A 16668-nucleotide genomic window follows, 5' to 3' on the forward strand; every position below is an offset into this window, starting at 1 on the left:
AAAAGAGATGCAGATAGTATTTGATTCTTCATAAAAGTTTAGAGTTTGGAAATGATAAATCACTTATGTTAAACTTTAACAGTTTTGTCAATATATTTTCAACTCTAAACATTATTTTGTTACAGGTTATAAGACACGGCAAAAAAAAACTTGGAAAAGGAATTGCTTTATTGTCTCACCTCCACCCACAATTCCACCACATTTTACAATCACATACACACATACATACACTTGAGTTAACCCGTTGGCTGCCACGCCATACAACCCGTAGGTTGTTCTCTACTCTCTACTCGCCATGTCTGAAGGATCCATGACCAAGGTGGGACTTGCCATTGCTGACAAGTCACCGCATCGACAAGGGGGAACTATGGTGCATTGCCTAACAGGCGCCTTGCGGCAAATTTTGGACTTGGCGACTTTCCGATCCCGCGGCATGAAAACCACGAGACTGAACAGCGCGGCCCGTGCTAAGGAGCTAGGGGAGAACAAAGGCGTGGCAGACAACAAGTTAACTTACACAAACGAAAACATATTACCAACAACAAATGATGATCCGCGCTGCCATTTTGGAGATACTGGCGACGTTTTGGTGTCCATCTTCTCGACGTTTCCGCTGCATTACCTAAATAAAGAAACAAACTCTTATTTAGTAACATGCCAATAAAAGTTACACAATACAGATACAATCATCTAATACCTATAAATTTAATCAGAAACAGTAATCTGGTTTTATAGCTCAAAAATTTAAAGATGCAAATTTTTTAACTGAAATTCCAGCTTGCAATATTGAGAACTGTAAACAGAACAAAGCTCACTTGCTGTTTTTTTTTTGAAAATTTTCCGGAAGTATACCGGAAGTAACCACAGCGCCTCAACCATTGAGCTGTCGTCAAAGTAAACCACATATTCGTGATCTCCATGAAATTTGGGGCCGATTAGGTGTGATTTAAACGAAATCCAAAATTTGGCCAAAATCGAGAATTTTCCTGAACTATAGTTCAGGAAAATTTTCAAAACCGGAAGTACGAAAACGTACAAAAAAATACATGAACTTTACCACAAATTTGACGAGGATCACGAATTTGTGATTCTTTTGTACTTCAGATGAATATTTACTGAACTACTGACTGAAATGATCAAACCGGAAGTAGGAAAAAAAAACTCATTATTAAAAATCTAACAAGTGAGCTTTGTTGGTGGAATAGTTATCGTCAGTTTCCACTAAAAATTTCCACACAACAGCTGCCGATAAATGTTTAAAGTGATTTGAAAGTAACTGAAACTAACTGTTTAGACAGCTGACAATTATCGAAAAGCCATCTAGCGTTAGAAAAAAGAAACGTCTAAGTAACACTTAAGCGCGCAAGAAGGGCCTGATTTTGGAATTATTACACAGAACAGACAGAGAGTTTAACGCAAATGGATTACTAGTAGATAATCTACGAAAATAAGTCAATTATCCGGTACCTGACCATAATCCCGTTGTGAGTGACTGCAGGTGTGTCACAGCAACTGAAGTGAACTAACTCTCCAGTGAAGCAGCAAAGAAGCACTGAAGCAGTGAAGCTGGATGAGCGTACGTCTTGAAAATAAGGATGGAGCAGAACATTGGTGGAAGTCCTTCTTCTGTCATGGGCAAAATCCAGCATTCAATTGCTCAAGGATGTCCGTGGGGATCTTGCATGATCTGTAAAAAAAAATGTGTTGCAATTAAAATATTAAAATTGAAAAAGCATATTAATCTTTACTTTTTCTAAGAAGCACATTGAAATGTTCATGATGAAAAACCGTAATAATGGAATTACAGCAGCCAACAGCATTACTCCTCGGGTGGGATAAATTTCCTGACGCCAAGGAAATTATCATGAAGTATTGCAGTAGCTTGGTGAAAGGTGATATTGATGCTTACCTTTATCATTTGGGTGATGATTTAGTAAGGCATTTGACGTAGTGTGGTTGGTGTGGTAGCAGTAGTGGGAAAATACCTTATCTCCTCACATTTGTATTCCACTCTATGTGGGCTTCAAACAGAAGTTTTAGGCTTTTGACAGTATGAGGATCTAATAGATGGAAAGTGACTGAGCACTAAGTCAACTTGTTTGAATGACTGACAGTCTGACAGTAGCTATGCAAGTCTGCATCTAAAATTTGAAGAAATAAGTTGGTATAATAGAAAAATAAGGAAACTAGGTCAATATAAACCTACATAAGATACGAAGTTCCATTTGGTATTTGAAATCAGAGGAATATAAATATAATTAGCATTAATTTGTTTTGTTTCGCCCATTTCGTCTCGTTTCATGACATAGGTCATAGGAACAACAAGTAGTTGGGCAACTTTCAAAAGATTCAAAACTCATTACTAGATGTCGCTAGTGTCGCCCTTGTTATTGTTACATCGTGAAACGAGTCGAAAAGGCGAAACAAATTGTAGCTAGTTAATACTTATATTAACATATAGAAAAAAAAGCAATTTTTCAAAATTCTAACAAGTGAGCTTTGTTGCTGCTTTAGTCACTGTCAGTTATCACTAAAAATTGTCTAACAGCAACTGCCGATAAATGTTTTACAGATGTGCAAAGTAATTCCAAATAAATACAGCAAATAGGGCAAAAGTAAGACATCTAGCGCTAGGAGGAAGAAACGTTTTTAAATAGTTTGAAAATAATCTCCGCCTTTAAGTCATCGACACTCATTGAAATTACAAAGGAAAAGGATAAGAAATATCGATACTGACGTAATATCCTCTTCGCTAAATAATCATGACCAAGAAACCACCACACATCACCAACAGCCAAACACTATCTCTGCCAAACAGCCAAACATTATCCAATCCTGGAATGAAAGTTACTCTGGAACAGTAGAATCAAATTCTTTTTAAAATCTTTCATTATGCTCATTTTAGCGTATTGAAGTGATTAAAACGTTTGTTTTTTTTAAATGCCTTTATTAAATGTTCAGGTTAGAAGAACCGTCATAAAATTACTCAGAAAATCACCAGTTCGAAGCTTCATAAAAAATAAATAGTTAAAATATTCAACGATAATGACACATGAACTGTTTTGAAGAGTTCAGCTTAATAAATCAAAGTTACGTAAACTTGGACTATGCATGTGCCAGTCCTTTCTCACCATTTTCAGGTTACCCCAGGACGGTTTCCCAAGTGCATTCGGCTTGGAGCTCTGATTCAGCCTTCATGCCCTTCAAAGCCACTAATAAGAAGCTCCCCTTTGAAGTGTAAACTGTGTCGACCGCACCCTCTGTAACTGGATATACAATGTTATAAACCTACACAATAAAAATACAATTATTTACATAAAAGTTCAGTGTTTTTTTATTCTAACTATGTGCCTTACGCCTAACGTGGTGCCGCTTCCCAACGAAGTGCATTTCAGCTGGACTTTGCTGTTCGGGTAATAAGCGACGAAACCGTAGAGACAACTCAAGGTTGTTGGTTGGGATTTGTCAATCTGTGGGATTGTAACGGAGATGGTTCCACTGGGAGCTGCTGATAGCCTTGCATCTTTTCCCCAACCGCATGCTGGAAATTAAAACGTGATAAAAAGGGTATCAAAATCATTAAGGAAAAAATAATAGATAGGTGGTTACTTCAAAGGAAAAAAACGAACAAAGCAAAACATAAAAAAACAAAACAAGGTAATGAACAACATGATGTACACAGACTATGTGTTACCGTGATACTGTTACAAAATTTAAGACTTACTCGTAATAGTTTCAGCTGGAGGCGTTGCGCAATCCGGGCACGACTGACGAAACAGCTGATTCGGGAAATCACCCAAAAAAGGCCCAAAACCTTGTTGTCCTGTAAAGACGACGAATCAACTTATTATCCTATTTACGAGTGAATACTGATATGAAGCTCACGTTGATTGGTTTGATGCGGTCTAAGTTATGTTTAAGATAGTGAAATAATTAAACGTATAGCTCACCGATCATAGGATAAATTGGCGAATTTGATTGACGGAGACCAGGTCCAAAACGAGATTCCATCACGGGTTGAATGCGGTAAAAAGGAGTAGGAAACAACAACTGTTTCGGCTCTCTGCCGGTGGAGGTTGCAGTTGCTGAGGCCAGCCAAACAGCTGCGATCTAATTGAACATAAATGAACAGTTGCTTTAGTATTTAAATGGTTAACAGTTTATGATGCACGATAAAGGTTTAACTTTCATTATTGTTATGTTGTATACAAATAAAGTAAAATGATTACACTTACCAGCAGGGGAAAGATGCTAACCGAAGGGTATTTCGTGGTCATTTTAAGTCTCAGTTAACAAGTACTAAGCAGGAAGAAGATTCGAATGATGAAATAATGTGAAAAAGTGGTCTCTATTTATACCCAAAAACTACAAGAAACAAGGCGTGGTCTCTTTTTCGCAAACTTCTTATTGGGACAGGACTCCTCTTCGACTTCTGCTTGCGTTGGAGCTAAGAAGTATAGCCTGTGGTCAAGGAACAACAAAGTTTAAAGATTTCAATTAAAACGCTTAGCAATCATGCATGGAAACATCAAGAATTATATTTGATCCTAAATTTTATTAGCGCATTTTATTAGCGCCAAGATTTGATCTGCTGGAATTACGAAAAATCTGATCCACTGTACGTGCAGTGCCAGCAGCCGTTATAATTCATAAGTGCTTATCGTCCTGTGAAGCTTTAATTATTTCAAATTTTAAATTGAATTATTCTTATTAAAATAAATAATCAGAATTTACGTGTCCTCAATTTAACATTGTCTGAAATGTTTGGTTGTATTCTAGCCTCGAGGCCTTTTTGAGTTGAGCCTATGTTTCGAAGACCTGTTTTCTTCTGCGATAAAAATTTGCACGATAAACGCTTGCAGCCAGCCCTGCATGTCCTTTCTGCCATAACCTTCGTTGATCGATGAAATTTATTTTTAAATACCTGTTTATAGCAAGTTTACTGGGATCAGCGTTCTTTTAATTTATGCGTTTTTACGGATCGCATGACACCTCACAAACTATTAGGGTGAATTCAGAAAACATAAATTTAAATACAACTTTTCGATTCGCTTTGCCTGCTGGCGTGCATGTTTGCCATGGAATTACACAGCAGCTTGAAGATCATGGCGAATAGAAGGTTAGAGTTAGTAACGAATCATATGTGTTAGTTTTAGCGCGTTCCTAAAGAACGGAGGAGTTCTAAAGCAGGTAATTATCACTTTTATAGACTGTTGCTAAGTTATCTTGCGAAATGTTGTCAAGGGCAAACAAAGAAAAAAAAAACAATTCCCAGAAAAATATACTGGAATAAAACTTGACTAACATATGACCGGATCGTATTTGGATTAATCAAAGAATGAGCATTGAGCAGACTTCTCCCAATACTTGTTTTCTAGTTAGGAATAATTAAATACTTTCAGACGACATTCATTTAAGCTCCGTTAAATATTTAATTTTTCTACTCTTTTCCTAGGCCTAGTAGAAGAACTTATCTTTTTTTAATTAATTTTAATTATCAAAAAGTGAAGTTTGCAATCGTTAAATATTGCGACGCAACATTTAAAGAATTCACAAGATCGTAACTAAATGTTACACTAGCTGTCATTACAGCTGGTGTGATGATAAGCGACTCGAGCTTATCAATTATTCGACGATGACCTTAACTGGATTTTAGGAGGAAACCCTCGGGAAAAACCTTTGGGGAAAACCTTTGCAGAAAACCCAGGCGTTTCTCTATATACGGACAAGTCATTGCATCTTTAATTTATGCGCTGATACAAGTTTTTGTTTTTCGCTCGACAGAATGGGAAGTGCCTAGCTCATGGAAGTGGTTTTAAGCATTGAACTCGTAAATTTCTTGAAGAGGAATGTGGGTAGTGAGTTAATGAATACAATCAATAGGAGACAAAAGATTTAGAGCCGCAACAAATATTTCATTTGTCTTTGTCGAGTGAAGTAAAAATGGAAAATGTACCTTTATTTTTGTTGTCCGCAAATAGATGCTGCCATGAGACGTCCACAGTTGCCAACGCAATTTAAGGTAGCCAGCCGCAGCTACAAAGATACCAACAACTTGGTTCCAAAGTGGCACTGGATAGGTAGGGAGGATTGTCGACATCGGGTCGTCCACGAAATCCAACAATCTCAACAGAGCCGAATTCATCTAAAATGAAGCAAAATGGAAAGTAATTTTAACACAATCACAAGTAGAAGCAATAGATATATTTCAATAGATCATACTTCAACGGAAGTAACTTCCTGCATTAATTTACTTTAAGAACTCAGGGTATCTGAAGATACCCATGATGCGAGGGATAAACGAGACACCACCGCCTCCAAAAAGTTTCCAGTTATAGGCATCCGGCCCGCAGCACTACCCAAAATGTCAGCATCGTTCACGCCCGCCTTGACGAAAGAGGCAGCGCTTACCAGTTATTCAAGAGCAACAGCCACATCAGCTTCGCCCTGTTCCCACTCGCAGAAAAAGGTCTTACGATACAACTCATTTTCGACAATGGGAATACTTTCAAACGAAGCATAAACCAATCTAGAAAGTAAGCCTTAAAAAAACCAATTAATATTAGTTAATCAAACATAGGAAAAGTTATCATACGTCTTTCATTGTTAAGTTGTCATACTTCTTTCATTTCATGTGCGTTTTCGTCTTTGTTTTTAGAGACAGGATCAAGAAGACACCATTGCTGATTTTGGGCTTGAAAACACCTCACGCACCTTCTGTTAACGACAAAGACGAATCGTAGCTGGCGTCGCTTACCTCATCGACTACCTTCCAGGTAATTAAGTTCTTCATTAGTTATGATAGCAAACACTATAAATTTAAAATAAATTTTCAATATTTTTCTGCAAATAGTTTACCTTTCATTTTATTAATTCAATCAAGAATTGATTGACTTCCAATCGCGTTCGCAAACCACTGTAAAACTGGCACAAGCTCATTAAACGAAAGCTAAATTTTACGCTGGTGGCCTGGGCCACCGCGAACAACTTCGTCGACGAAACAGTAAAGACAACTGTCACCAAAACATCCAGTGAATACTAGCTGGACGTGAATCGACGTGAATGATGAAAATGTTGCAGTTATTCAAAATCTCCTTCACTTACCTAGTTCTTCGAGAATTCCCGCAAATTTTGAATTATTTTATGCACCTCATGCTGGTCTGTCAACCGGGAGTCATCCGCCTCATTTACTTGAGCTCGTTACAAGGCGGCTTTTCAAATTCCAATTTGGTTACAGCTGCAGCATTCTGCACTGCTGCACATTCTTCCATGGCAAGATCGCAAGAGTTTCATCACCAAGGCCAATTTTTCCCCCGAATGTCTGTTTTATCGGCAAAGATGCGTTTTGCAAGGAACAATCTGCATTCTCTTTGATGTCAGTCGTGACCTGGAGATTCTAGAGTCTAAAAAGAGAAAAAGGAATTTTATTAAAATATCTAGAAAAGTTATTATATTTTATTCAACAAATAGTTGCTAATGTCTTACTTGGTCTTACTCAATAATCTTGCTGTTCACGTTGTAAGAAATTAGCTGTCGAACATGTTGAATGAGGATTTCAAAATCTCAACTTTATTTGCTGTTGAACCTGGAACTGCAATCTATGCCAATGTAGACCAGAAATAGGAATTCTTATGATTTCAGACAAACATTTTGTCTAGCTGTTTGTTTTTTTATGTTGTTTCACAATAAGTGTTGCTGCCACTGAATGTTGGGTGAGTTTGAACACTACATTGAGTACTTGTTGTGTCGCTGGATTCTTCCAGAGCAAAGGTGACTTCAACAGTCACACTGTACTATAAAAAACTTGCCTTTGTGACATTGGTGCTGGGGTGATCTTGACGCAGACACAGCACAAAATATTTTTTAGCACTGAATTTTTGGGGTAAAAACAACAAAGAATTCATCCGAGAGCACAGACAAGTCCTTACTTCGTGGTAACGTAGGCCGTAGAGTGTAGATTTGCAGAGTGCAGACGAATTTCCGTGACAACTGGGAAGACCGGAAGCTGTGACGTTGCCCGAAGTCAGTTACTCGAATGATGAATTAATAATTAGTATATAAAACGTAAGTAAGCTTGATTTTTGTCTTAGTTTAAGGCCATAACTGAGTTACTGAACGTCGTATACGATATTTTGATTTTAATGAAGCAAAAATCGCACGCTAACACAGAGATGTCAGATGGGTTTTAACTTTTAAATTTATACCGCTCAACAGATGGCGGGAAGGTTACGAAATTCGATGAAAACCCGATCCTTTCAACATGCCTTTCATGGATCCAGTGTTTGGCTGTTATAATCATTGTGATTTACCAGATTGTCTAAGCTTTATCATCCTAACCTAACTTTACAGTGTACCATCACATTATCATTAGCTGCAAGTTGAATTCATAACGATTGAGAAGCACTGGATTAATTCGGCAAAGTATCATTAGTTTTTCTGGACGTTGCTGAATCAATAAGAGATAAAATCTGAGGTTTCTCGCCTACTTCGTTTTCACCAAAATATTTGTCCGAAGGAAATGAGCATTTTGCTTATACCTTTGGAGTAGCCATCGTGTTTAACAGGTTATTCACTATCCTCCTGTGCCCTGCCAAAGGACACCACGCAAATTCAGAGCCAGCAACAAATAAGATCCATTAACTTATCACGATATATTCCGCATGTCTCCATTTATTAAATTTCAATCTGAGCATACAGCTATAAAGAGCGCACATATATACAATTATACATGCTTGCTGCTATAAAATGATTCAATTCTAAAATAGGAATGCTAATACCAATATTTTTTTTAACAAGCGATCCACGAATCAAGTAGACCAAAATCCCGGAGCGGCGTTCCAGATCTAAATCCGGAAAACGCCTTAAAAATATATAAAAAATATGGTCATGTTCGTCTCTGCACGCCGGATTTACCTGCGTTTGCAGAAAGACGAATTTCCCACCCGTTTACGAGATATTAAGCGTTAAAGTGTGGGTTTTTTGAATTTTGTCAGAAATGGGGGGTGCTTTTACATCGCTTTTCTGAAAAGCGAAGGAGCTATAGAAAAAACTAATTGTATAAAAAGGTTTATTGCTATCTCAACTAACAAAATCCAAAAGGAATTTTCTTTCCGGATTTTATTGGTTGAGATATGGCAAATTTCCTGAGAGGCTCATTTTTCCCTTTTCCCTCTCTGTCTGGCAGCCATTTTTTTGTACTCTCCGCCGCGCTCCTTGCGGAAGCAAGCAGAAGGTTTTATCTGTTGGCCTTCATTTTAGACCCATAGAAGTCATATCGGCCTTCATATTTATAGGAACCAAGCTGGCTTCCGCAAGGGGCGCGGAGGAGAGTACAATAAAAATGGCTGCCAGACAGAGAGGGAAAAGGGAAAAATGAGCCTCTCAGGAAATTAGTCATAACTCAACCAATAAAATCCGGAAAGAAAATTCCTTTTGGATTTTGGTTGTTGACATAGCAATAAACCTTTCTATAAAATTAGTTTTTACTCTAGCTCCCCCGCTTTTCCGAAAAGCGATGTAAAAGCACCCCCCATTTCTGACAAAATTCAAAAAACCCACACTTTAACGCTTAATATCTCGTAAACGGGCGGGAATTTCGTCTTTCTGCAAACGCAGGTAAATCCGGCGTGCAGAGACGAACATGACCATATTTTTTATATATTTTTAAGGGCGTTTCCGGATTTAGATCTGGAAAGCCGCTCCGGGATTTTGGTCTACTTGAATCGTGGATCGCTTGTTAAATTATTCTTCACAATGCTTTTTGTAATACAGTGAGCAGAAAAAATTATTTGTAAATGTGTTTATTAAATGATTTGGCTGAAATAACCGCCATAAAATTAGCCTACTGCTGGGTAAAACACGGATTTGGTGCTACTGTTAATTTTGAAATAGCCAAAGTATGCAAAGATAACGATTCACGATTATTGCAGATCTTATTGAATCTTCTGACTCAGCCTTGCCCTGTTTGCCCCAAGTGCACAGTCTCTCCAGAAGTAATTCCGCCGCCTCCAGCTGAGCCTGAAACTAAATATACTAGTATAGGTCTTAAATGTAACAGCACAACAACACAGATTGTTTTTTATTTATTCAGATTTCAGCATCTAGTGATAGCTACTAAAAGCATGTTGTCATCATCACAAAAGTAAACCTTATTGACATGGCAAATGTTTCTTCCTGCTATAAATTATCCAATGCTGGATGGAATAATGGGAGAGATATCAGCAGATTCATTATTTTTTTTGAAATTCTTCACAATTCTTGTCGCAATATAGTGAACAGAACAATTATTTTCGAATGTCTTTATTAGATGTTTGGGCTGAAAGAACCGTCATAAAATTACTGGAAAAATCGCCAATTTGACGCTACAAGCTACATTTTGCAATAAATAGTCAAACAGTGCAACGAGAACGATACAAGAGTATTGCATAGTGTCCATGGTACAAAGTTATGTGCGCAAACCTTAAAACTGAAGATACAGTTTCAGTCCTTTTTCACCAACTTTTAAATTCACGTTATTTGTTTTGTATGGTTTCCCATTTACATTCGGCTGTGAGATCTTTGGTGGGGTCAATGGCGTTAGTCACACCCACGAGCAAAAAGCTCCCCTTTGAAACATAGGGTGTGTTGGCTTCACTATAATCCGGAAGTGGACTGGCAAGAGGATATGTGTAAATAAAAGACAATTATTTAAATGTACAAAAGTAGTGTTGTTTTTTCATGATTTACGCCACTTACTTTGAATCCTGTGCCGGTTCCCAACGTAGTGCATGTTAGCTGAATTGAGGTATTCGGGTGGTAAGCGGCCAAACCGAATTCGCAAACGCTCCAGCCATTCGCTGTTGATGCGACGTTTAATGAGATGGTTCCATTAGGAGCTGCTGATAGGACTGAGAGTGGTCCTGTGCCGCAAGCTGAATATTACGAAGTTGCAAAAAGAAAAGAAATTATCCCAGAGAAAATCATGCTTGGATGATGAGGACTTGAAGAAAGAAAAATGGGGAAAAAAAGTTAAAATATATTATTATACGTAATTAATTAGCAAACTCTACGATAATAAATATTGTGATTGAAACTTACTATCTAGAGTTTCAGCTGGAGGCGGTGGAATTACTTCTGGACAGACCGTGCAGTTGGGGCATACATCGCAAGCAGCACAAGCCGGGCAGGGTTGAGTCAAAAGATTCGGGAAATAACCGAAAAAAGGTCCCAAACCTTGTTGTCCTGTAAAGACAAATTTAGCGGGTTTGATACAAATGTGACTGATGTTATACAGCAGTAAAAATAGGGATCAGGTAATTCAAGTGATAAAGGTTTACGATGTTGAAATAAACAGCTCACAGATCATTGGATTAATTGGCGAATTCGATTGACGGGGACCAGGTCCAAAACGAGATTCCATCACGGGTTGAACGCGGTAAAAAGGAGTAGGAAACAACAACTGTTTCGGCTCTCTGCCGGTGCTGGAGGTTGCAGTTGCTGAGGCCAGCCAAACAGCTGCGATCTAATTGAACATAAATCAACAGTTTCATTAGTATTTAAATGGTTAACAGTTTTTGATAATGTAAATGCAGTAAATATCAGTAGTTAATTAATCATCACACTTACCAGCAGAGGAAAGATGGTAACCAAGCAGCATTTCGCGGTCATTTTCTCTTCTCAGTGCTATATCTGGTGCTAAAGAAGACGATAAGCCGGAAGAAGATTCGATAATGAAATAATGAAAAAAAAGCTGCCTATTTATACCCAAAACCGAAAACTACAAGAAACAAGGCGTGGTCTATTTTTCCCGTCAATTTCTTATTGGCCGGGACTTAGGCTAATGTTGTTGCATTGAGAAAGAAATGTTTGCCTGTCGTCAAGCAACAACCACTTATAAAAAGATTAAAATTAATGGCGATTAATGGGCTAAAAATACAACGTTCGTCAGCATAGCCTTGCATGATGGAAACGATGTTCGAAACAATAATTCACCTTGATCTTCCATTCAATTAGCGCATGTTTGTGCCAAAATTTGAATTTCTGGAATTACGAAATATCTGCATGATCCCACCTTATAGGCCAACGCACAGTGCCAAATTGCTAATTCATTCTTGTCATGTGGAACTTTTATCCGTTTCAAATTTTACATTTAATTATTCTTAAAATATTAATTATTCAAATTTTACCTCTATAACCTTGCTGTCGCTTGCTGCCTGAGATGTTTTGGTGATGTTCAAGTTTCATCAAGGCCGTTACAGTTGGCTCCATGTTTCGAAGACCGGTTTTCTGTCTTCCGCGGTCACGAACTCCCGCGAACTCCTCACGATGAACGCCAACGGCCAGCCCTGGACAACATAAATTTAAATATAATTTAGAATTATACAGAAGGAAGAAGTAAATATCTTATTGCCAATTTGCCGCGCATGTAGGCGACGTAATTACACAGCAGAGGGCGATCATTGCGACGAATTTAACAGATTAGAGCTGCTGACCTGCTGTTAGCAATACCCCGTGTTAGTCTTATAGTATAGCGCGTTCCTAAAGTCAGGAGGAGTTCTCAAGCAGATAGCTATACATATTATTCCCAGTTATTCCCACAGCTGATATAGACGGTTGCTATGTGATCTTGTGCAAATTAGTTGTCAAGGGCAAAAAAAAAAAAAACAGGTCCACCGGAATACAAAATTCTCGAATAAATTAAATGCTCATATTAAGCATCTGAAAGGACCGTATTTGGACCAATTTAAGAATCAAATGGGCATTGAGAGCAGTTTCCTTCCAACGGGGACTTATTTTCAAGTTGGGTTAGCGTATAGTTGAATATACTTTCCTCCGTAGGGCTTACACTAACCACTAACCAGTCATATCGTATCAATCACCACTTATATCAATTAACGAGAGCAATGGTGGGAGTTGAAACAACAAGTTTGAAACGGTTTCCGCCTTATATTGATGCCACCTTGTTTCCGCCACCTTGATCTTAATTCAATTAGTGCATCCAATTTCTCAGTGCTATAACTGGTGACAACGAAGTTTATAAGTAGGAAGAAGATTTTCGAATGATTTGAAATGGCTGGCATTACGAAATATCTGATCCACCGCCGTGCAGTGCCGGCGGTTATTTTAATTGCTAATTCACTCTCCTCCTGATGTGGAACTTTTGAATATTACTTTTATACTGAATTATTCTTAAAATAAATGCATTCAGATTTTAATTACTTTCTCAACATTTCTTACCTTCTCCAATCGTTCTCTGTAACCTTGTCTGAAATGGTTGGTATAATGTTCTAGTCTTAAGGCCCATTTGGGGTTGGCTCGTTGTTTCGAAGACCGGTTTTCTGTCTCCCGCGGTCACGAACTCCTCACGATGAACGCTTCTGGTCAGCCCTGCACGCATTTTCTGCCGTAACCTTCGTTCATAGACAAGTTTAATTTTAGAATACCTGTTTTTAATAACTGGGGATCAATGTTCTTTTCATTTAAGCGTTTCTAAGGATCGAATGACACGTAATTCTAGTTAGCTCCACATACGACCTAGGCGACACAAATTAATTTAAATAGAATTAATAACAAGAAGGAAGAAGTTAATACCTGATTGCCCCATTGCCGTGCATGTTGGCGATGTAATTACACAGCAGCGTGTGACGTTCATTACGAATAACAGGTTAGAGCTGCTGCCAAAGGAATCCTGTTTTAGATTTAGCGCATTCCTGTGTAAGTCGTGAGTGTTAGTGTTTAGTTCTAAAGGTGATATAGCTAAATTATTCCAGTTCGTTCCCACTGTCGCTAAGCGATCTTGTGGAATGTTGTCAAGGGCAAAGAATCAGAATAAATTACTCGACTAAATATTTGTCTTGTCTCTGACCGTATTTGGACTAATTAAAGAATGAGAATTGAGCAGTTTCCTCGTCAACGGAAACTTATCTTTTAGTTGGGTTAACATAGTTGAATACTTTCCTACATATAGCCAATCATGGCATATCATTTATCAGAGGCAACTATGACGGCTGTTGAGCAACAAGTTTGAAACGGCGTCCTTGATGGGCTCACAAAAACATTGTTGCTTTACGTTAAGTATTTAATTTTCAAGTTACTGAATATAAACGAGTTTGGAAAGTTTTCAATCAACTTGACCATGGATATTAAAGGCGAGTCTTGATTAGGCGCTTCTCAAAATAGAAACCTACGCTCAGTCAACGACCCCTGAACAAATAATATAGTAGCCTATCTCCTATCACAAATATTTAAATAAAACACGTAAAGTTCGTCGCAAAACAAACGCAGAGTTAAAATGGCTATAAAATATTATAACATTTTTCTATTGATTTTGATCAATAGTATAAATTAAACTTGTGCATCGGGATGAGTCACTGACCCAAAGTGAATTCATAACAGACTTCAAGAACAGACGACAAAGAACCTAGTGGGCCTAATCGGGATAGGAAATTACTTTTAATACAACGTCGCAATATTATAACAATTCGCAAGATCGTAACTAAACGTTAAACTGGCTATCAGTACATCTGGTGATGATCGGCGACTCCTACCACTTATTCGACGATGAACTTATTCATTTACCGGGGATATCCCTTTGAGAAAGGCGTGTATATGTACAAGGACAAGTCATTACATCTTTTAATGTATGCGCTAACGATACAAGTTTTTTGTACGCTCGACAGAATGGAAAGCGATGGAAAGCGCCTAGCTCAAGGTTCTAAGCATTGAACTCAACATCGAAAATAGAACTCTGCATTTCCATTTCTAGAAGAAGAGGAATGTGCTGAGTAGTAAGTTAATAAATAAAATAAACAGGGGATCTAAGATTTTAAGGCCCTCCAAATATTTCCTTTGTTTTTAACGACGGGGAACAAAAAAGAAAAGAAAAATAAATAAAATGCACCTTTTTTACCTTTGAATGTTTGGCTGGATGGCGAAGCATGTTGCTCAATCGCGACTAATCTCCTTCGCCGTAAGTAAAGAGCAAGATGAAGAAGAGCAAATCTTTGATGGATTGATCAGCTTGATTTCCATACCACTCAATGATGGCCATTTCAGCTCCACCTGCATTCACAGCCAGTCGGGAATAAACGTAAAAGACCCAGGGAATACCAGCTGCGGCGGTATTTGGTTCTCCGTCACCCACCTAGTACCTACAGTTCTTCGAATTCCAGCAAATGTTTGGATTATTTGATCCACTTCATGCTCGTCTGTCAAGTGTATCGTGGGAGTCACCCACCTCATATGGTATAATTCGTGATGAAGGGGCTTTTGAATTCCATTTTTGGTCAAACTGCAGCAACAGTTCATTTGATGGGGGCTTCATTAGTGTCACGTATTAGATTCCTTCACTGCATGTAATTCATCACCAGAGCCAATTGTTTTCCCCCAAATGTTCGTTTTAGCGGTAAAGATGCGTTTTACAGCATTCTCGCCGATGTCGGTCGTGACGTGCAGATTCTAGAGTCTGAAAAGAGAATTATTTTAACTTTAACACTTAGTCACAAGTTTCTAATGTCTTACTTGGTCTTGCTCAATAATCTTGCTTTTCACGTAGTAGTAAGAGAATGGCTGTAGAACATGTTGAACGAAGAGATTAAAAGTTATCAATCTTAATTAACTTTCTTCGCTGTTGAACCTGGAACTATGATCCAGGCCAATCCTAGCATAGATTGGAATTCTTTTTGCTTTGTTAAGTACTTGTTTTGTCAATGGATTCTTCCAGAGCAGAGGTGGCATCATAACTGTACTTGAAAAGCCTTGCCGTGGTGACATTTATTATTGATTTTGACCCAGACACAGCACACAATCTTCTTAAAGCACTGAATTTTTGGGTAAATAAGGGAGACATAAAATCTAATGCACATGGGGTGTTTGGTCTCCAACATTTCCTCAATATGGACTGCTTTGTCTCATCCGCGTTTACATGACGGAAAACCCATATAGGCAATTGAGAAACAAAAGGAAACTTTGGCGTGAACGGACTCATTTGCCAAATGCTCACTATGTATAATCAAACAATTCAATAATGATCAAAACTTTGCAACAATATGGTCATGGTTATAATTACGGCAGCCTCAACTGGATGTGCTGTGGAGTGTCTGAAAACTTTGGCACTTTAGAATGCAGACGAACTTCCGTGTACGGAAAGCGATATTGACTATTCGGATTATTTTTTCGGCCATTATTACGTGAGTTATTAAATATTTAAATGTCGTAAGTCATACCTGGTCATACACAAAACCCGACATTGGATTTAAAAAGTGAAACAAAATCACAAACAGCTCTTCGGGTAACTTGCTCCGCTGCTAACGCAGGTAGCTGAAAATCCAAATTTTAACGAATTTGACTTATCGGATCAACTTCTTTACTGTGGACTCTGCTGTGGACCGTGTTCTATTGTCATACACGCAGTTTGAATCGGCAAAATTTAATGCAATTGCTGCTGGTGACGGTATATATAAAGTTCACGCAAAGAGTCCTCCATTATTTCTATATCGTTCACTACTTTGAGTTATGGGGAAAGAAAGTTGGGTCTCGTTTAGTGATCCTGTTTACAGTCGATTGATAGTTCAGTTCTTTATCCCATATCACTATCCCACTCGGAGGTCAAAAGCTACTAAGCAAATTGTTTTTAGTGCGTCAAGTTGACGAAACAAGGCTAATACATAATTTATATTGATTTCTATAGGT

At 38.1% G+C, this 16668-nt stretch overlaps 2 protein-coding genes and 5 long non-coding RNA genes across 13 annotated transcripts in view; 1 reads left to right on the forward strand and 6 right to left on the reverse strand.

The window, feature by feature from the left end:
• The window catches only part of LOC124349426 (glucose dehydrogenase [FAD, quinone]-like), a 211430-nt gene that overhangs the window by 66936 nt on the left and 127826 nt on the right, over positions 1-16668 (reverse strand). The gene's annotated exons all lie outside the window — the stretch shown is intronic.
• On the reverse strand, positions 333-2435 carry LOC124350372. Of its 2 annotated transcripts, none has more exons than XR_006920853.1 (5): positions 2207-2435; positions 1910-2141; positions 1749-1844; positions 1468-1687; positions 333-622 (listed from the first exon to the last, which is right to left on the reverse strand). It is a non-coding gene; the product is annotated as an uncharacterized LOC124350372 (long non-coding RNA). The 2 variants fall into 2 exon arrangements; XR_006920852.1 differs by having other exon boundaries at positions 1910-2135; positions 2207-2434.
• LOC124350002 lies at positions 3021-11725 on the reverse strand. 2 transcript variants are annotated; one of them, XM_046800971.1, is made up of 6 exons: positions 5957-6099; positions 4236-4461; positions 3951-4110; positions 3725-3823; positions 3357-3541; positions 3021-3288 (listed from the first exon to the last, which is right to left on the reverse strand). In XM_046800971.1, exons 2-6 carry the CDS (start codon positions 4275-4277, stop codon positions 3142-3144), a joined length of 633 nt encoding a protein of 210 aa, XP_046656927.1. In that variant the 5' UTR covers positions 4278-4461; positions 5957-6099; the 3' UTR covers positions 3021-3141. The 2 variants fall into 2 exon arrangements, with proteins under 2 accessions (XP_046656927.1, XP_046656928.1); XM_046800972.1 differs by lacking the exons at positions 4236-4461; positions 5957-6099 and adding an exon at positions 11605-11725.
• Positions 6630-8774, reverse strand: LOC124350399. Of its 3 annotated transcripts, none has more exons than XR_006920896.1 (4): positions 7486-8774; positions 7105-7403; positions 6859-7013; positions 6630-6769 (listed from the first exon to the last, which is right to left on the reverse strand). It is a non-coding gene; the product is annotated as an uncharacterized LOC124350399 (long non-coding RNA). The 3 variants fall into 3 exon arrangements; XR_006920895.1 differs by having other exon boundaries at positions 6706-6787; positions 7105-7387; positions 7486-7974; XR_006920894.1 differs by having other exon boundaries at positions 6706-6787; positions 7486-7974.
• LOC124350221 lies at positions 11078-11406 on the forward strand. The gene is made up of 2 exons (XR_006920486.1): positions 11078-11222; positions 11340-11406. It is a non-coding gene; the product is annotated as an uncharacterized LOC124350221 (long non-coding RNA).
• LOC124350387 lies at positions 13036-15019 on the reverse strand. 2 transcript variants are annotated; one of them, XR_006920876.1, is made up of 4 exons: positions 14888-15019; positions 13570-13688; positions 13216-13388; positions 13036-13135 (listed from the first exon to the last, which is right to left on the reverse strand). It is a non-coding gene; the product is annotated as an uncharacterized LOC124350387 (long non-coding RNA). The 2 variants fall into 2 exon arrangements; XR_006920875.1 differs by having other exon boundaries at positions 13050-13124; positions 14888-14981.
• LOC124350337 lies at positions 15020-16107 on the reverse strand. The gene is made up of 3 exons (XR_006920795.1): positions 15499-16107; positions 15215-15442; positions 15020-15136 (listed from the first exon to the last, which is right to left on the reverse strand). It is a non-coding gene; the product is annotated as an uncharacterized LOC124350337 (long non-coding RNA).

This window comes from Daphnia pulicaria, chromosome 7, assembly GCF_021234035.1.
Source record: "Daphnia pulicaria isolate SC F1-1A chromosome 7, SC_F0-13Bv2, whole genome shotgun sequence".
Taxonomy (NCBI): domain Eukaryota; kingdom Metazoa; phylum Arthropoda; class Branchiopoda; order Diplostraca; family Daphniidae; genus Daphnia; species Daphnia pulicaria.